This window comes from Mastigoproctus giganteus, chromosome 12 (assembly GCF_048544385.1).
Source record: "Mastigoproctus giganteus isolate SK-2022 chromosome 12, ASM4854438v1, whole genome shotgun sequence".
NCBI classification, from domain to species: domain Eukaryota; kingdom Metazoa; phylum Arthropoda; class Arachnida; order Uropygi; family Thelyphonidae; genus Mastigoproctus; species Mastigoproctus giganteus.
This window is the reverse complement of record NC_143586.1, coordinates 170328903-170350583: the sequence shown is the minus strand read 5'-3', so window position 1 is coordinate 170350583 and position 21681 is coordinate 170328903. Positions and strand designations below refer to the sequence as shown.

At 38.2% G+C, this 21681-nt stretch overlaps 1 protein-coding gene across 1 annotated transcript in view; it reads right to left on the bottom strand.

The window, feature by feature from the left end:
- Window positions 1-21681, bottom strand: part of Abcd3 (ATP binding cassette subfamily D member Pmp70) — a 461674-nt gene that overhangs the window by 106053 nt on the left and 333940 nt on the right. The window contains exon 20 of the mRNA XM_090386468.1: window positions 3022-3087. Coding sequence (XP_090242594.1) covers window positions 3022-3087 — 66 coding nt within the window. The remainder of the gene's footprint in view (window positions 1-3021; window positions 3088-21681) is intronic.

The window sequence follows — 21681 nt, the reverse complement described above, 5'->3', positions numbered from 1 at the left end:
TGATTTTCCTTTTACAAAACCATGCTGAGTATCCTTCAGAATTCCATTTCTATCTAAATGATCCTGAATTCCATTCTTGATCACTGTCTCCATACTTTTCCCTACTACTGAAGCTAGGCTAATTGGCCAGTTATTTCCCACTTCACTCTTAGAACCGCCCTTATGTACTGGAGATACATTGGCACTTTTCCAATCCAACAGAATCACTCCCGGTCCAGTGATGCTCTCATAATTAGCCTCAATGGTTCAATGCACTTGCTTGCCGCCTCCCTTAAGATTATAGGGTATATGCCATCAACCGCAGGAGCCTTCTAGCCTGTAAACTCAAAAGTTTTTTTCATTAAATAAACGTAGAATTTAAACATTAATTACATTTTTTTTCAACTTCACTCCCATAATTTCTCATTGACATAAGGGTTTTCCTTTTGTAAATATCAATGCAAAGTAACTGTTGAGTTCATCTGCAACTTCAGCTGTGGTATCTAATATTATCCCACATTCATTACATAAGGGTCCGATCGGTTTGTCTTTCTCTTCTTTGCATTTATATATGTGAAGAATTCCTTATCCCCACTCTTTGCGAGCGATTTCTCATAATCTGCCTTTGCCAGCCTAACCTTTTCTGTGGCATTATTACAGATCAATTTGTAGCTGTTATAGGCTTCAGTACTTTTTATTGCTCAGTAACTCTTCCATGCCATCTTTTTCTGCTCAGGTAATCTGCAACTTCATTATTCATCCAACTTGGAATCTTTCTTGTGGAGTATTTTTTTGTATATAAGCATTCAAGGCTTCTGATTAATGTTTTCAAAGATATATCATAATTCAATTGTATTTGCTCTCTGTGAGATATCTACCCAGTTAATAAAGGCCCTGTAGCATCTTAAGCCGTCGTAATTTCCTTTCCTGAAATTATAACCCATTCCTTTGCCTTTAACTACTGCTACCTCTCTCTCTCTCTCTTCATTGTCCACCATAGAACTCTGTGATCACTTCCTGCTACTAGTTCATGTACTGTCAGCCCTATAATGTCAGCTAGTTCATGGGTGATGATGACGTCTAGAGTATTCTTTTCCCTAGTACTTTCCCTGACATGTTGATACAAATAGCAATCAACCAGTTGATTTAAAAATTTTGACCTCCAAGTGGAGTTTCCTTCCCATTTGCTCCAATCAATTAGAGACAAATTAAAATCACCCATATTAGACAACCACACATACTTTCCCATTGTATTTACATGTGGAGGCTCTCGTCATAATCTTCACAATCACCTGGCCTGTAGATTACTCCCACTCTCATTATACCTTTGCTTCCAAATATATCACCAAACAGATTCTATACTAGCATGCGAAATGTCTGAATCTGTGAAGGCTTTCATCGCGCTCAGGTTGCTTTTGATAAGAAGCATGACCCCACCACCCCTTCTATCTTCCCTATCCATCCTAAATACATTATACATACCGTACTGAAACTCGTCATTCCATCTCCGGGTGGCACTACGTTTCTGTAAGCCCTATTAAGTCAGCGTTACTTGTCCTAACCAGCAGTTCAAATTCACTCATTTTATTGACAACACTCCTGACATTATTGTATAAACAATTACGACTTGGTATTCTCGTATAGTTAACTACCCGGACACACCCCTTAAAGGGTAGCTAATGCTCGCTTCCCTGGCATTAGCTATACACACATTTGAAACGTTTCTGCTCTCAGAACATCTTGCCACTACGTTCTGTTGTGGTAAAAAACAAGAACTTTTGAGGTACATGCAAGGTTACTTTATTACCCTTCTCCCCCCAAACTAGCAGTTTCCTTGTCCATTTAAGGTATCCTCAATAATAGTGGCAAAAACTTGCACCACCTTTGTTTAAATGTATCCCGTCACTACAAAACAGATTCGTTCTACCTACAACTGCAGGCCAAGCTAATAGAAATTTTCCCCCAACACCTTGCAGGGTCTTTCAAAACTTCAGTTAATCCACAAGGCTTTCGGCGTATGATCCCTCCTATTGTGTCTGGGCAGAACTGCAGACACACAGAGATTGTGACCCAACTCGTGGCATTTCTTCAGCATGGTCCTATATTTGTCTAACAAATCGTCAGATCATGTATGCTTAATGTCATTGCCCCCACATGAATAATAATATTCTCTTTACCCCCCTTAAAATCTGACAGCCTGTTGGTGACATCATTAATAGTTGCTCCCGGCAGACATACCCTGGTTCTAGTCCACGTATCCTTATTACAAAAAATATTTCCCGTTTCTCTAACAATGGAGTCTCCTAATAAAACTAAGTCCTTTTGAACCAGAGTAGTTTGCACTTGGTTATTTTATTCTGGGGCCGAATCGGGAGTGCATCACTTGGTGGGTTATTAGAGTCTTGAGCCCCTGACACGCTCCCAGTTACATTATTCTCGAGGGAAAGCACCCGTTTTTTTCAATGACTCAAATTGTTCTAGCAATGCACAAAATTTTAACTTAAAATCAGTGCACTGCTTATAATGGTGACAAAGAAAAGAATCTCCAAGTGAGCTAGGATTATCCACTAGGTCGACTTCGGAATACATGCCACAGGTTCTGCAAAGGATAAAATCATTACTCACCCGGGAATCTCTGCCAGCTATTTCTGTACGAGTCATGGTACCCTCTGACGAAGTGCAGATCTTGTTATAACCATTATAAAATTTACTAATTATTATATTTATAATATTTAAAAAATCAAACTATTATAGGAAAAAAACTTATGAAAATAAACTTTACAATATACTAAATAACCTTTGAAACCCTGCTATACTTCACTTATCTGCTCTAATCCCCCTCTTATCTATACTTTTCTGTCGCTATGATGAGCTGCAATAGGTACGTCTGTTCACCACGAATGCTAATGTAAAGATGTATTATATTATAAAATATAATACATTTTAGTTATTTGTAAGTTCACTGCATCTACTTACAAAATGAGTAAAGGCAAACTTAACTCAAAATAAAGGTTTTTGACTTTATAATGAAGAAATACTAACCTGTGGTATATAAAACAGTTTATCTTTTGCTGGTTTCACTAAAGTCCCTCCAAAAAGAGGCCATAGCTGATAAGAAATAAAATTATACATCATTTAAATTTTATTATGCAATTTTTTTAATCGCAATAATCACAGCATTTAAAAGTAATTAAAATAGTAAATTTTATCAGAGTAGGCTGGCAATATAACAAGGCTATATCTCAATTGATAATCTATCATACTTGGATATGTTTGTCCATGAGTTTTGCTTTTACAAAGATAACACATTAATTAAAAGATACTGATCAGAAATCAAGTTTATAATATTACCAAAATTAAATAAGTAAATTTTTAATTAAAAATTTAAATAATCACTTCAGCCAAGTTGTACAAATACAGCTCATTACTGTGGCAGGGCAGAAATCTCATTAAGCCTATTAAATGCAGTTTATCAACAAGTAATGTAGTGCAGCTTGGTGAGCAAATGAGTTGTCTGCTGGGCAGCAGTTTTTACGCATACATTGGTGTTCAAAGAAAGTGCATCACCTAGGAATTTCACATTTCTAACCCTTTTTTGTGATGGTATGTTACATTAATGACTAGTATCATAAATAGAAATATAAACAAAAGATATTTATTAATAGTTAAGGCAAAGCTAAGTAATATTTGACAGTTGCTCTCAAAATATTCCAAAATGAGCATTTCCAACCTTTATACAACAGTTGGTAAACACAATTATGGCTGAAATGTTATCAGAAGCCCAATTGGCTTCAGTTTTTCATTCTAAATGGAAAACAAAATGAAAAGTTCACCAGGTGCAAACTAATATTTAGTTGAACTACCTCTGGCCATGATGACAGCAGCACACCGTCGAGGTACTGACAAGATCAATTTCTGAAGATAATCAACTGATAGTTCGTGATTCCAAACAGGAATTATGGCTTCCTGAAGTTCACGAAGGGTCTTTGGTTTCTTTCTGGCAACTGCAGATTCCACACAATGCCAACAGTTCTCTATAGGATTTGGGTCCCGGTTGTTTCCTGGCCAGCCAAGTGTTATAATGGACCGTTCTTCCAATCATTCTTTCACCTATAACAAATGTAAACACATTACTGTCGAACCTCTAATGCAGAAATGAAGCTAAAGTAACTTACAGAAGTGCCTACTTTTCGCCCGATGACATGGAGCAGAGTCGTCCTGAAAGATGCAGTTACTTGGCAGGTTGAAATGGTCTCTAATGGTTGACAGCAATTTGCCTTCCAATATAGCCAGGTATCTGTTGGCATTTACAGAACCTTTTATAAACTGCAAATTTCACCGTAGACACCATACAGTCTGGATTGTATTCTTCACCACACCTATGACGAATTGTTTGTCTCCCATCAGAGCCATGCAGGTTGAATTTCTTCTCATCCAAGAAAATAACTGACTTCCACTGCTCAGGGGTCTATTTGACATGCTCCTTGCACCAAATTAATCGGGCCTATTTCATTTTTTGTGAGAGGAGGGGCTTCTTCTTAGGATGAATGGATGATTTGGATTTTAATGGGGCATTGACAGCTGTGGCCAGAACGCACCAGTCCTTCTTAGGACGATGGGCTACAAGTCCATTTTTGAAGAGGTATCTTCTGATGTTACTGCACTTGCTACCACTCCTGTATGTTCTTCCCATTCTCTTTTCAGCTCAGATGAAGAAGCCTTACGGTTTTTAAGGCATAAAAACTTCAAAACGTGGTCCTGTTTTGGTATAGAGACCCGTTTGCAGCATCCGATTCCTTTTTTTCCTATCAGCAGAACCAGTATTCTTGAGTTTGGAAAGAAATCTACTCACTGTCGACTGATTACAAGACACTCTATAAGTTCTTCCCATCATAAGCAATATGATGGGAAGAACATCCTTCCTCACGTAAAGCAACAATAGCACTCTTTCTTCATGGCATCATCCTGACACAAGCAAACAAGGAACGACTGCAACTCTTGCAGAGCACGCTTATATAGCTGAAAGAAACAGCTGATGCAATATTACGTAATCATCCACATGTGTCAATCTTATCTGATGCAATCTGTAAGAAATACTGTCATATACTTACATTATTTGGACAACAATTATAATTTTAAAGGGTAATACACTTTCTTTGAACACCAGTGTACATGATCAAAGGTTAGGTCATCACATGCTTTCATATATGTCTACTGAGGCAAAAAGAAAACTGGTTCTTGCTTTTCGGGAGGATCTGGATGTCTTCTGTATAATTCAGCCATTATATGAACTTGGTGAATCAGTCAATTAGCATCCAGAGTGTTGAGGACAGAGAAAGGTAAGGGATGCTCAGCCTTGGATTTATCCCATTTGGGTAAGAATGGCCATTGACCAGTGTCATTTCTTCATTCAAAAAAGTACTAAAACCACTCCCTCCTTCATTTTAACATCCATTTTATTTCAGATTTCTGAAATTTTTCTTTGCCACATATTGGCAGAGAGGATGCAGCAGGAGGTACATATGTGTGGCAGCTAAATGATCTTAATAAATAGTGTGTGATGGGAGCAAAAATGACTCTTCGGGTAGAATAGTCATTTCTGTTTGTGTTCTGGTAAAACATCTCCCTCCAACCTTCTGGGTGCATGAAGATTTCTCGGTATTTACAGATTCCACCATTTTTCTTACCTCCTGTGAGGATATGCTCAGCTCTGCATTTAATCATTGTCTCTCTTTTATCTCTTTCCATTGCTGGCATGATAGAGAGTAAACAGAGTAGAGTACTCTCTTCAGCAGATAATACATGTCAAGTTTTGCAGTTAACATACTATAATTTCATGGTCCTTTGCATCATGACAGGCCATTTGCAAATGTCCATTTTTCTGAAACTTGAAACAGCATAATGGGTTAGGTACATATGGCCTTACTGGGCAGTGCAAATATCTAGCTGTAATACAGTTCAGAGACATTGGTAAAATGAAAGTATGGATGAGGTTTCTAGTGGGGACCATTCCTATACACAAATATATGTCCTGTTTTGCAATGCAATTTCAACTCAAAACATATCTCTTCTGAACACTTCAAGAAAATCCCATCCATAGCAAGCTTATACATCATCAGGCAAAAAAAAAAAAAAAACAGGAGAAAATTATGTACCAGGTACATAATGAGTTGCTGCTGCTGCTCTTCTCTGCGACTGATAGTGTCACAGCGGCAACTGTTAAGAGTCTTTACTGCAGGAACTTGTTATGATACTGGTACAGTAAAAATAAAATATTATGAAACTGGTACAGTAAAATAAATAAAAAAAAGTATTGATGCATTATTTTTATTAAAAATAATTTCAGTAAAATGAAATACAATGAATGGAATTTTTCATTGTACTAGTGTACAATGAAATAATTCGTATAAAATATATTATAACACCACAAATTATTGGTCTGTGGTAATTGAAATAAGATATATAATTTTGACACTCAAATTATTTTAATTCCCGAGTGAATACTCCATCGATTGTCGTTCCATTATGTGTAGTATTTACTAAAGTATTTGACTTACTATCTAAATTGAAGACATCTTTCATAAATTTACAAAACTTCTTTCCAGCCTCAGAATTTAATTCTAGATTGAAATCACCAGCGAGAACTATAGGTATACAATCTAGTGGCTCTTCCATTAATTTTGCACCTTCAATGGAATATAACATCAAATTCTTGTTATGAATTTTTGAATTACAGAAGAATTTCCATTAACCGGAATTCAAGCAACCGGCAAGAAATCTTGGAAATAATGTAGTAGGTAGCTGAAAAATTAAAATGATACATATTAATTTCTAGATAAAATGATTCAAACTTGGTGCGCTGTTTTGTTCTGTGAGTACGCGCATGCGCGTCCCTCATCACGTTTGTCTCACTCCCGACAATTCACTGTGTATATTTACACAGTGAATTGTCGGTTGATTTATTGTTATTCAAATTCTGTGTTCTCTTTCAACTTCTAGTATGCCAAAACAGGTAGCAAGTAAGCGTAAACGTGTAGTGCTTACCCTCAAGCAGAAGATGGAAATATGCAAGCGGCTTGAGAAAGGTGAAAGTCGTTCAGTGCTCATGGAAGAATTTAATGTTGGCTTATCAATGATCTATGACATTAAGGCTCAGTCTCAGAAAATAAAGAAGTTTTATGCCAAGTCGGAGAGTGACAAGAGTGTAGAGAAGCGTCATACTCTTCATACACCGAGAATGGAAGAGCTTGACCAGACGCTGTATGAGTGGTTTTCGCTGAAAAGATCCGAGGGTGGTTGCATTTCAATTTTACCTTCAATTTTCAAGTGGCTTACTCAATTCAAGGTTCTTCATGGCATCCGTAAGCTGGATTTGTCAGGGGAGCAGAAATCAGCTGATTTTCAGACTGCAGCTTCATTTCGTGAGGTGTTTAGTGAAATAGTCGAAAAAAATTATTTGGACCCCAGAACAGATTTATAATGCAGATGAGAAAGGACTAATGTGGAAGTGTCTGCCTAATTCTACTTTGTCTGGTGGTAATGAGAAGGTAGCTCATGGGTTTAAGCAAAATAAAGAGTGTGTAACTGTGCTCGTTTGTGCAAATGCATCAGAAATCATAAGGTAAAGCTGTGTGTGTGTGTGTGTGTGTGTGGTCGGCAAATTTGCTAAAACAAGGTGCTTTAATGGTGTAAGTAACCTTCCCGTACATTATCATGCCCAGAGTAACAGTTGGATGGACGCAGGAATCTTTACCAAGTGGTTTCATTATTCGTTTGTCCCTAGAGACAATGCTAAAGAAAATTTACGAAAGAAAGGATTAACAGAGAATAGTAAAGTTTTGTTGCTCTTGGATAACTGTCGTGCACATCCTCCTGCTGAAGAGCTAGTTAATAGCAACATTTTCATGTGTTATCTTCCAGCTAACGTCACAAGTCTGATCCAACCGATGAATCGGGGGGGGGGGAGATGCAAGGCATAAAAATGTTTTACAGGCACGACGTCATGTGCAAGATGACTAATTTTGACCGGACAATTCTGGATTTTCAGAAGAAATATAACCTCAAAGATGCTATTTACACTATCAGTTGTGCATGGGACTCTGTGAGAAATGAAACATTACAGAAATGTTGGAGAAAGTTGTGGCCAGCTGTGATATTTGAGAAGTCCACCTCCATTGAATTTGAGGAGTTTCCAGGCAATAGTGCAGCTGTCATAGCACTGTTTATGATGAAATCTGTGTAACTCACAGATTTCATCATAAACAGTTGACGAAAAAAAAAGCCGTGAATTAGGGTTGAATTTGAAAGTGTCTGCAATTCTGACCAGACACGATAGGAGGGAGTATATGATGAGAGCCTTGTCGGTCAATTCGGCCCTGGAAAGATTGTGCAAGGCTCAAGGGGTAGAATTTTTTTCAGCCTGGGCTGTACTTGTTAACAGAAGAGACTGCTTCTACAGGGATGGGATACACTTAAATAGAAAGGGTGCAAGAATATTTGCTGATGCTATCGAGGCAGTGTTAGGTGGGTCGGAAAACTGCTAGCTTGGGGGGGGATACAAAGATTAATAGATTAACAGTAGCCACTGGCAGAGGTGAAAGTGATTCTTGCACTGCTTCTATTGAAATGAGCAGAAGCCTGAAAAACAAGATTCAGGATATTACAGAGACTGCTGGGAATCATTGCGGTACAAGTAAACACATGGGTTGTGTTAGGGTAGCTAAGAATAGAAACAGGTGCATGTATACCTGCGTGTACACCAATGCTAGGAGTTGAGTAAATAAATTTGATGAATTTGAGGTATTGTTCAAAGCATCAAAGGCGGATATTGTTGGGATATCAGAGACGTGGTGTCACACAGATATAAGGAAGGCAGAACTGGAATTTGGGGAGTACAACGTCTACAGAAAGGATAGACAGGATAGGAAGGGAGGAGGGGTTATGCTATTAGTTACGAAACACAAAATCCAAGGAAGTGAAGCCAGCCGACATCGCTGGACAGTGCAGTGTCGAGTCAGTTTGGTGTGACGTAAGCATTGGGAGATCAAAATTGAGTAGGAGTGTGCTATAGGCCTAATCACTCTGATGAGTATAATAAGAAACTGTACAGGGAAATATAGTGGTCCAGTACATAAGAGTCTTATAATGAGGGATTTTAATTTCCCAGATATTGAATGGAATTTGTGGGTTGGTCACTCACACACTAGCAAGGCTTTTGTGGATTTATTGGACGATTGTTTTCTACATCAGCATGTTCGGGAGGCAACTAGAGGGAGTAATAATCTTGATTTGATTATCAGTAGTGATTCTTCATGCATTAAGGATCTGCAGATACAGAACCACTAGGTGGCAGTGATCACAGTGTGCTGAAGTGGGATTTACTCAAAGAGGTCACTAACGTCAGGGGTAAAGGGAAGGGTTATTGCTTTCGTAAAGGCAACTATGATGGTCTTAGACAGTATTTAAATTCTATACAGTGGGACCAACTGAAGATGTTACCAACAGCAAATTCAAAATGGGAAGCATTCAAAGAACTTATCTTGGAAGCTACTAGGCTTTACATACCAACTAAGAAATATTGTTCAAGGTTTAGGCCTAAATGGATGTCAGATGAACTAATGAGACATATGACAGTGAAGAAAAATGCATGGGATACATATAAATTAACACGTGACACAGAAGCCTATGATAGATACAAGTTGATCTGCAACCAAGTTACAAAGGAGGTTAGGCAGGCAAAGGCAGATTACGAGAAATCTTTGGAAAGGGATGCAAAGAAAAACAGCAAAGAGTTCTTTACTTATGTAAACTCTAGAAGGAAGGGGATGAATCAGATTGGTCCACTTGATATCGATGGGTCAACTGTTGATGATCCTGCTCAGGTAGTTAACAAACTAAATGAATATTTTGCATCTACATTCACACATGAGGAGTCATTCAGCGAGGGGAATGCCGGAGGTGTATTCAACTCTGGCAGTAAGCTAGAGAATCTTGTAATAACTGAGAGTAAAGTGGAGGTCATGATAATGAGATTTTCATGTTTAGAATTTATTATCAGGCATCAAAGTGTTGAACCTGATATAACTTCAGTTGTCTTTTTTGGGGTGGGGGGGAAGGAAGTTACTGAGTCAACATCCAATTTTTCTGGTAGGGACCTTACTGGGTCCGAGAAGAAAAGATTTATATTATTATGATTCATAGAAGTTATATTCTGTTTCGATGCATGTGTTCCCCACCTACCACAGAGCCCTAAGGGATGCCTATTACCTGGCAAGCAATAAATGTGCACCAGGACTATCGAAGCACTTTATATCCACCTGAATCCTGTACCTAGAACCATGAAGGTAGAAGCAATGCATTGACATGGTTGACCCCTCTGGACAAACTCGAGAGTCCAATGGTTACCAAAATCTTTTGGCCATTATTCCCTTGGTCCATAAACTCCTCTCCAGTGCTCCCCAACCTACAAAAAAGCATTATTCAGACTAGCAGTTTGCATGACTCACTAAGGAAGATAACACATTTATTCAAAATCCAATTAAAACTTTTTAGTTTAATTCAACAAAACTGATAAACTTTATCCAGCGATAGCAGCTTTTCAAAGTCTGATAATCATTTAGCAACTTCTTCAATGTTCAATACATTATTAATGCAATGATAGACTTGATGAAGTGATGCCAGTTTCCCAATGTTTAATTTAAAGTTATTTAGCAGGAGTCTTAAATCAGTACATTTAGCAATCTGGAGTCAATTTCTTTGCTTGTTTCGAAGTTTGATGACCAAACCAAAACTACTTTCCACCAAATATGATGTTGGAAATGTGCAACAAGGAGCTTGCACTTCCATCAAAAAAAGAAAAAAAGTGACTAAAGGAAATAGCTTCGAAAGTGATGAACAGTAACACTTTAAACATGAAGGTGTTTAAAGGTGTTTCGTATAGGCTCTATCCTGGTCAATCGTAAATAAGCCCAATGCACTTAGACCCACCCCTCCAGCCCCCTTAGGTAGTCCCACCACCCTCTGGGGTGGTGGGACTACCTAATGATCCAGGGTAAGCCATCCCAGGACCACCCATGTTATCAAAGCAGTAGCAAAAGTGGTGTGCCAAAGCTGGGCCCCTTCAACCAACCAGATGCCTCTTTCTGAGTTTCTAAAGGTGATGCCTGTGATGTCCAGTGAATACAAAATGGCATGTGTGGATTCTGGTGGTGCTAATCTGGAGGATCTGCAGCATCACTGGGAGGTCCCATCAAGAACAGGTGCCCACATGGGGGAGGGGGGGGACCTCTACATATATTTTTTGATTCCACACATGCCATTTTGTAAATTTTCCATTTAAAACCCTAGTTTGCAGACAGAAACTACTAAATGAAGGAGCATGTGCAGTATACTGAAAACAAGCTTAACCAATGAGTTATTAGATTTCATCTAGAGTTCAGTAACCTACAAGTATGAAGCACGTGAATAAATATTGTAGATTTTTAATGTATTATTCAGCAATTGTATTTTAATTGATCAATTACATCAGTATATGTAGTGAAAGGAATGCTAATGCAATGTCTAAATTTGGTGACAACCTTTGGGAATCAACTCAACATCGGTGTCATGGCACCCCACTTTGGCATCATAGAACAAACAGACAGACCGGAATGAATTATGCATCACACAAATAATAATCTAGAGTCACAGCTAAAAAATTACAAATCAATGGTAAAATATATATTCTCAAACTCTCAGCAACAAACAAGGCAAACAGACAGTATGTGTGAAAGAAACCTTTCACACGTACTGTCTGAAAGGACATGTGAAAGGTTTCCTGGTCTCCAATAGGATCATCACAACTGATGAGCAAATCTGTTTTTCTGCAATTTTGGTTTGGAACATATTGCAGTGCTTTACTGTATATTGCCTGTGTGCCATAGAAGATGCTTTTGGCCATCTCACTCTTACTTCCCTCTACTGCAAATGCAACCACTAGATATCTTACGTTACACTCCTTGAACAAGTCATGGATATTTCAGAGGCAAAGATCTCTAAAAGATACAAATGGAAGGTCACAGGTGAAAAGCATAAGCTCGTGGAGGAGTTTCTTGCTACTGCTAATTTGGATATTCTATATATACAAGGTGTGGCAATAAAGTTCCTAGACTGGTGCAATAAAAAAAAACACAAAAAGGAGCTCAAAAATAGTGTTATTTTTATTCCAAGTAATCACCACCTGAATGAATGCACTTATTACGTCATTGTGAAAGTTACTGAAAAGTCAGCAAACACATCCAAAGAGATGATGTTCAGTTTGGCAGTTACATTTTTCTTTATATCCTCAACATCCTGATATCTCTTTCTTTTGAGGGCAGTTTTCACCTTGGAAAAGAGGAAGAAGTCTGTTGGTGCCAGATCGATAGAGTAGGATGGATGGTTAATCTCTACAATGGCAGAAATGTCTTCACCAAAACAAGTTCAGAATGGGTGGGACATTTTTCTGCAACAAGAACCAACTGTTTTTCTCTTAAAATTGCAGCCCTAACCGGGGAAATTCAATAGTCTCTGAAGTACCTGTACACAGCATTAACTTTCAGGTACAAATTCCTTGTGAATCACACCTTGTTTGTCAAAAAACATGATCAGCATTGTCTTGATCCTGGACTTCTGTAAATTAAACCTTATGGGCCTTAGTGATGATTTTTTAAGCTTCATGCGCTAACTCTTCATCTCTGGGAAATACTGAAACACCCAACCCTCATCTCCAGTGACAATACAGAAGAGGAAATCAGGATTGTTTTAACAATTCTGGATGAAGTCTTCATGATGATACTCTGTTGCTTCTGCTCATCCACGAGGCTGCGTGGCACAATTCTGCACACTTTCCTTTTCCCAAAATCTTTATTTAGAATTTAACAACGATCTCTTGCAACTTTGTCCTCATTTCAAGAGGTGGATAGATGCCCACTCCTTGTGTCATCACAAAAATCCTCACATCCGTCTTTGAACCACTTATACCATTGTTGTTGTGGTGTTTTCTGGTGCAAGGACTACATAGGTCATGTTGACCTTACATATAAAAACTGCTTGAGCAGCAGTTATAAACTGTCACACATTTTAATTTGTTTTAAATATAAAAATAATTCAGAGAGATTTGCTTCTTTACCTATGATGCTATTGAGAGACAGAGGTTGTTGTAGTTCTGAAATCAAACTAAGACATTCGTTGGGCTTTGCTGAACAAGCTACATTCAAGGAGTATATGTTTTACTGTAAGTGGTAGCGAGCAGTGCACATACTGAGGAGTATCATTTCCTGTATGTTGTTGTTGTTGTTTTGGTTTTTAGGAGCATTAGCAACTAAGGCCATATTGCTCCGGGATATGCGGTGGTCATTCCCTGACCTTTCTGCATCCTCCATATTTGGTGGTGACGGGCTCGAACCCCGGTCTAATCAAGAAGCGTGTGCTATGCACTGCTGCTCCTTCCCACCTGGCTACGGAGGCGCTCATTTCCTGTAAGCAGACAGAGATGTGTGAGGTGGGTGTGACCTTTCGAGTTCTGGCTAAAATTACTTCTTTTCTATTTTTACGAAGGCTAGACGTCCATAATTGTGGTTCAGGTTTTATTTGAAATAGCTTGTTATTTGTTTGCATTTTCCACAGAAGTGTCCATTGTTCCATAGATGTTCTCCTTATATTGTGTCTATAATCAGGATATGGGACTAGATTATGCTATGCTGAAAGGATGCTTTGCAGTATCATTCAAGGCGTATAAGCTACATTCAAGGAGTATATGTTTTACTGTAAGTGGTTGTGAGCAGTGCACATACTGAGGAGTATCATTTCCTATAAGCAGACAGATGGTTGGTTGGGGTTTTATTGGTGCATTAGCAACTAAGGCTATAATGCGCTATAAGCAGACAGAGATGTGTGAAGTGGGTGTGACCTTTCGAGTTCTGGCTAAGATTACTTCTCTTCTATTTATATGAAGGCTAGAAGTCCATAATTGTGGTTCAGGTTTTATTTGAAATAGCTTGTTATTTTTTTGCATTTTCCAAAGAAGTGTCCATATTTATTTGTGGGGTTAGTTTAACTTCTTGTAAACATACACCAGTGGGATTGTAGGTGTGAAGATCTTTAATGTCATCGATACTGCTCGGAGACCACGACAATTCCATTGAAGTACTGTATGCATTACTTAGGTTTAGTTGTTTCTGATGACTTTATTAGTGTTATCAGTTTATTCCATTGTTTTGAGAAAGACAGGCTGACCACCAGTGTCCATGTCATCATTGCATAAAGCTCAAGAATAGCTTCATCTTGATCATTTGTATCCATAAGACTGGTATCATACTGTGCTTTTTCTATCACTCTGAGGTTTTGTACTCTTGGAATTATAATAATAACATATAAATATAAAAGTAATAGAAATAAACTTCAGTAAATTTAAAATATAGAGAATTAATACAAAACATGGATGGGCTAAAACAACAGTTAGTGATATTCATTTTTAACACTAGTTTTATTAATAAAAATATCAATTTTATTTTCATTTAACAATGTAGCTATTCTGTTGAAAAATTCAAATTTAACATGATTTGTCCTAAATTTAGAGATGTGAAATAATTTATGTTCCCTCAAAGGCCTAGGGGGACAATTGAAGTTAATACATGACAGTAGCAATGGAGCATCTATTTTGCCTTGAATAATCGAATGTAGAAGGAAACAGTCAAACATATTCATTCTAACACTTAACATGGGAAGGTTCAAAATTTTACATCAGTCTTTATATTTAAACAAAAATAGTCTAAATCTGATTTATAAACTAAGAATCTGATGAGAGATTTTTGAACCCTTTCAAGCATATTAATATTATTTAGCTTATACAGCATCAGCCAAAAAAAATGAAAAGAAAAGATCCTTCCCATTTCACCCATCCATTGACTCCAAATGTTTGCCTAGTTCACCTTTGAATTTATTTAACCTGTCAACTTTCATGACAGAAGTTTGTTCCAGCAATCAACCACCCACTGACTAAAGGCAAATTTATGCACATCTTTTCTACAACTTCTTTTCTCAATTTTAATTTATGTCCCCTCAGGTGATTAATCTGGGCAAGAGGAAGAATTCCATCAGCACTGAGCTTGCTCAAACCATTCAAAGCCTTATACACCTCATTCAGATCACCTTACAGATCCCTTGTATCCAGACGCTACGATTTAGTAGTAGTAGCATGTGATGCAAGAAAGCAAGTGTATGAGCTTATGCAGCATCAGCCAAAAAAAAAAAAATCTCCATTCCAAAAATTAAATTTAAATTTGATTTTTTTTTTAAAATAAAATTTAAAATTTTGAGATTAGAGGTTTATGAAAACTTATCATCTCAGCATGTATTGGTATATTTAAGTTGCATGAAATAGTAGTAGCATGTGATGCAAGAAAGCAAGTGTATGAGTTTATGCAACATCAGCCAAAAAAAAAAAAATCACACCATTCCCTCCAAATGCCTGTCCAGTTCTCCTTAAATTTATTCAACCTATCAACTTCCACAACGACAGCTGGAAGTTTGTTCCAGCAATTAACCACCCGCTGGCTAAATGCAAATTTCCGCAGATCTATTCTATATCTGTCCTTTCTTAATTTGAATTTATGTCCCCTTAGGTTCGTAATCTGAACAAGTGGAAGAATCCCATCAGAATTCAGCGTGCTCAACCCATTCAAGGCCTTATACACCTCAATCAGATCACCGCGCAGGTGCCTAGTCTCCAGCCACTGCAATTTGCAGAATTTAAGCCTCTCTTGGTAAGAGGATCCCCTTCATTCTCCTCGCCAATCTTGTTGCCCTTCTCTGTACAAGTAAATCTACATCCTTCCTAAAATGAGGCCTCCAGACCTGTACGCAGTACTCAAGGTGTGGCCTGAACATTGCCTTATACAGAGGGACAATCACCTCCTTTTCCCTGCTAGCAAAATTCCTATATATCATTGACAAAACCTCAGGACCTGCCCTGGCAGCCTGTCTGCATTGCTCAGAAAACTTCATATCTGACTGCTCAATTACTCCCAGGTCTTTTTCATTTTCTACCACCTTAAGTGTAGTACCACACAGTTGGTACGTTTCTCTGGGGTTACTTCTACCCATATTCAGTACTTTGCATTTGTCAAGGTTACACTTCAGTTGGCACTTCTTAGCCCATCTGCCCAAATTATCTAGATCCTGTTGCAGTAGCACACTGTCATTAACAACCCTGCCAACCTTTGTATCATCTGCAAACTTCGACACTAAGCCTGATATACCTTCATCAATATCATTGATAAATATACAAAACAACAGAGGACCCAACTCCGAAACCCGTGGGACTCCACTAATAACATTAGTCCACGAAGAGCAGCACCCAATGATTACCACCCTCTGTCTTCTCCCACACAACCATCCTTTTATCCATTGTAGCAACTTACCCTTAATACCATTCTGCTCCAATTTGTACAATAGTCTTCCATGCGCAAGTGTCAAAAGCTTTCTTGAAATCCAAATATATGATATCAAAATTATTTTTTGCATCCAGTTCCTTTGTAACCACATCATAATATCCTATCAAATTTGTCAGACAAGACTTTCCCTTAACAAACCCATGCTGTGTCTGAATTATTGCTGCAGTCTTGTCTAGATGAACCTGCAATGCATCTTTAACAAGTGACTCCATTATTTTACCCAGAACAGAAGTTAAACTAACTGATCTGTAATTACTCGTGTCACCCTTCGATCCCCCCCCCTTTGTGAATTGGGGATACATTTCCACATCTTCAGTCCGTGGGGACCTCCCCTGAGTCCAAGAATGCTCTCATAATTATGGCTAAGGGTTTGCTTAGTTGCTTTGCCACCTCCTTTAATATAATTGGATAGATCCCATCCACCCCAGATGCCTTTCTTATGTTTAACTTCAACAATTTCTCCTCCACTTTGCTCTCAGTTATTACAAAATCATTAAGCACCCTGCTGCAATTTGATAACCTTCTGCCATTTTCAAACCTTAATAACTCTTCATGTGTGAATGTAGATGCAAAGTACTCATTCAGTTTGTTTACTATCTGAGCAGGATCATCAACAGTCGAACCACCGATATCAAGTGGATCAATCAGATTCATCCCCTTCCTTTTAGAGTTTATATAAGTAAAGAAATCCTAGCTGTTTTTCTTAGCATCTTTTACCAAAGATTTCTCGTAATCTGCCTTCGCCTGCCTAACCTCCTTTGTGACCTGATTACAGACTAGCTTATATCTGTCATAGGCTTCTGAGTCGCTTGATAATTTATATGCATCCCATGCATTTTTCTTCTCTGTCACGATTCTCATTAGTTCATTTGATAACCATTTAGGCCTAAACCTTGAACAATATTTCTTAATAGGTATGAAACTTTTAGTAGCATCCACGATTAATTCCTTGAATGCTTCCCACTTAGAATTTACTGTTGGTAACATCGTCAGTTGATCCCACTGTATAGAATTTAAAAACTGTCTGAGACCACTGTACTCACCTTTACGGAAGCAAAAACCCTTTCCTTTACCCCTGATGGTAATTATATCTTTAAGTAATTTGCAGTACTTAAGCCTTTCTTTGTAAGCACAAACCTTTATTCCCCTCACCAATCTCATTGACCTCTGTACTCATTCCAGCAGCTCTACATCCTTCCTAAAATGAGGCCTCCAGACCTGTATACAGTACTCAAGGTGTGGTCTGACCATTGTCTTATACACCTTAGTACAGGCAACCCTCATATAACAAGGTACTTCTACAACACGGTTTTGCTCTAACACAATTGATAAATTGTGGAAATCCTTGCACAACACAGTACTTCTACAACAAAGTTTCGCTCTAATACGGTTTGAGAATGGCTGGAAATCTCGCATAACACGTATTTTTGAGCTTTTTTGTGCTAGGAAAAACTCTGCTATTCTGTTAGATGTAATTTTCAATGTTTTCATTCCTTTTTATGAATCCCTGCTGTTGATTTGCTAGTTGCTATTGCCTTCATGATATTTTTCTAAAGCACATTTCTGGAGGTCACTATCATAAAACAATTTGCAGTTTCTGGTTTACTGGTCTTTTACTACCAATTATAAACTGGTAGTAAACTCTATATTCTTGCATTTGTTATAGTACTGATAGCTGGAATTCTGTGAGTTTTCCATGTTATTATGGTGAGATGTTTCCCCTTCCATGAAATATTCAATCATATAAAAAAAAAAAACATATATAGATTTGGTTTTTTTTATATGATTGAATATTTTGGTTTTAAATTTGAATATATATATTTTTTTTTTTTTTTTTTGGTTGTAAAATTTAGTCTGTAAACAGAAATATCAATTAGTATGTACGTAAGCATAAATTTATTTTTATTTTGCTAACTGGAAAATATTCTTCCGATTTTCACATATCATTTAAAGTGGGGGTCCACTGTATTTTGTTGGAAGATCCCTGGGTTAGGTTCTGTACTATTGAACTTTTTAGCATTAGCATTAGTAGAGGCATTTGATGCAAGAAAGCAAGCTTATGCAGCATCAGCCAAAAAAAAAAAAAATAAATAAATATATAAATAAAATAAAATAAATAAATAAATAAAAAATACCCACTTCCACTTCACCCCTCTGTTCGTTCGAAATACCTGTACAGCTGAGCCTTAAACTTATTGAGGCTATCAACTTCCACAACAAGGGATGGAAGTCTGTTCCACCAACCAACCACCCGCTGGCTAAAGCCAAATTTCCTCACGTCTATCCTAAATCTGTCTTTCCTCAATTTGAACTTATGCCCTCTCAGGTGATTATTCTGAGCAAGAGGAGGAATCCCATCAGCATTGAGCATGCTCAAACCATTCAAGGCTTTATACACCTCTATCAGATCACCTCGCTGGTGCCTAGCCTCCAGACACTGTAATTTGCAAAACTTAACCCTTTCTTCGTAAGATCACCCTTTGTTCCATTCACTAATCTTGTTGCCCTTCTCTGTACTCGTTCCAGCATCTCTACATCCTTCTTGAAATGAGGCCTCCAGACCTGTATACAGTACTCTAGGTGTGGCCTGACCATTGCCTTATACAAGGGAATAATCACCTCCTTATCGCTGCTAGAAAAATTCCTATATATCATCGACAATACACCATGAGCTACTCTTGCTGCCCGTCTGCACTGCTCAGAAAACTTCATATCTGCCTGCACAACCACCCCCAGGTCCCTTTCATTCTATACCACTGCCAGTGTAGTACCACAGAGTTGATACGTTGCTCTGGGGTTGCTGTTTCCCATATGTAGTACTTTACATTTGTCAATGTTAAACTTCATTAGCCACCTCTCAGCCCATCTGCTCAACCTTTGCAGATCCTGTTGCAGTAGCACAGTGTCAGTAGTGTCCTTGACAACCCTGCCAACCTTCGTATCGTCTGCAAACTTGGACATTAAGCTTGATATACCATCATCAATATCATTTATAAATACAGAAAACAATAATGGACCCAATACTGAACCCTGAGGTACTCCACTAATAACATTAGTCCACGATGAGCAGTGTCAATTGATTACCACTCTGTCTTCTCTCTCTCAACCACCCCTTTATCCATAGCAGCAATTTGCCTCCAATGCCACACTGCTCCAATTTGTGCAGCAGTCTTCCACGTGCAACAGTATCAAAAGCCTTTCTAAGATCCAAGTATATAATATCAAAGTTATTCCCTGCATCCAGTTCTTTTGTGACTGCATCATAGTATCCAATCAGATTGGTCAGGCAAGACTTCCCCTTAACAAAACCATGCTGTGTCTGAGCTAGAACTGAAGTCTTGTCTAGATGAGCCTGCAGTGCTTCTTTAACCAGTGCCTCCATTAATTTTCCGGGAACAGAAGTTAAACTAACAGGTCTATAATTACTTGTGTCAGCCTTTGATCCTCCTTTGTGAATTAGGGTCACACTTGCACATCTCCAGTCTATGGGTACCTCCCCTGAGTCCAAGGAAGCTCTCATAATTATGGCTAAGGGTTTGCTTACTTCCTTTGCTGCCTCCTTTAATATAACTGGATAGATCCCATCCACCCCAGGTGCCTTTTCTTGTATTTATCTTCAACAATTTCTCCTCCACTTTACTCTCAGTTATTACAAGATTCTCTAGCTCACTGCCAGAGCCAGAGTTGAATACACCTCTGGCATTCCCCTCTCTGAATAACTCCTCATGTGTGAATGTCGATGCAAAATATTCATTTAGTTTGTTAGCTACCTGAGCAGGATCATCAACAGTTGACCCATCGATATCAAGTGGACCAATCTGATTCATCCCCTTCTTTCCAGAATTTACATAAGTAAAGAGCTCTTTGCTGTTTTTCTTTGCATCCCTTGCCAAAGATTTCTCGTAATCTGCCTTCGCCTGCCTAACCTCCTTTGTAACTTGGTTACAGATCAACTTGTATCTATCATAGGCTTCTGTTTCACGTGTTAATTTATATGTATCCCATGCATTTTTCTTCTCTGCCATATGTCTCATTAGTTCATCTGACATCCACTTAGGCCTAAACCTTGAACAATATTTCTTAGTTGGTATGTAAAGCCTAGTAGCTTCCAAGATAAGTTCTTTGAATGCTTCCCATTTTGAATTTGCTGTTGGTAACATCATCAGTTGGTCCCACTGTATAGAATTTAAATATTGTCTCAGTCCATCGTAGTCATCTTTACGAAAGCAATAACCGTTCCCTTTACCCCTAATGGTAGTTACCTCTGAGTAAATCCCACTTCAGCACACTGTGGTTCATTTACCTGCAGATTCTTAATGCAAGAAGAATCACTACTGATAATCAAATCAAGAGTATTACTCCCTCTAGTTGCCTCCCGAACATGCTGATGTAGAAAACAATCATCCAATAAATCCACAAAAGCCTTGCTAGTGTGTGAGTGACCAGCCCCCAAATTCCAGTCAATATCTGGGAAATTAAAATCCCCCATTATAAGACTCTCTGATTTACTGGCCCACTCTATTTCCTGTACAGTTTCTTATTATAATCATCAGAGTCATTAGGCCTATAGCACACTCCTACTCTCAATTTTGATCTCCCAATGCTTATGTCACACCAAACTGACTCGACACTGCACTGTCCAGCAATGTCGACTGGCTTCACTTCCTTGGATTTTATGTATTTCTTAACTAATAGCATAACCCCTCCTCCCTTCCTATCCTGTCTGTCCTTTCTATAGATATTGTACTCCCCAAATTCCAGTTCTGCATTCCTTATATCTGTGTGACACCACGTCTCTGATATCCCAACAATATCTGCCTTTGATATTTTGAGCAATACCTCAAATTCATCAAATTTATTTACTAAATTCCTAGCATTGGTGTACACGCAAGTATACATGCACCTGTTCTTTTTCTTAGCTACCCTTACACAATCCATGTGTTTACTTGTACCCCAATGATTTGAAATATCCTGCATCTTATTTTCCAGGCTGCGGCTCATTCCAATAGAAGCAGTGCAAGAATCACTTTCACCTCTGCCAGTGGCTACTGTTAATCTATTAGCTCTTGTATCCCCCCCCAATCTAGCAGTTTTCCGACCCACCTAACACTGCCTCGATAGCATCAGCAAACATTCTTGCACCCTTTCTATTTAAGTGTATCACATCCCTGTAGAAGCAGTCTCTCCTGTTAACAAGTACAGACCAGGCTGAAAAAAATTCTATCCCTTG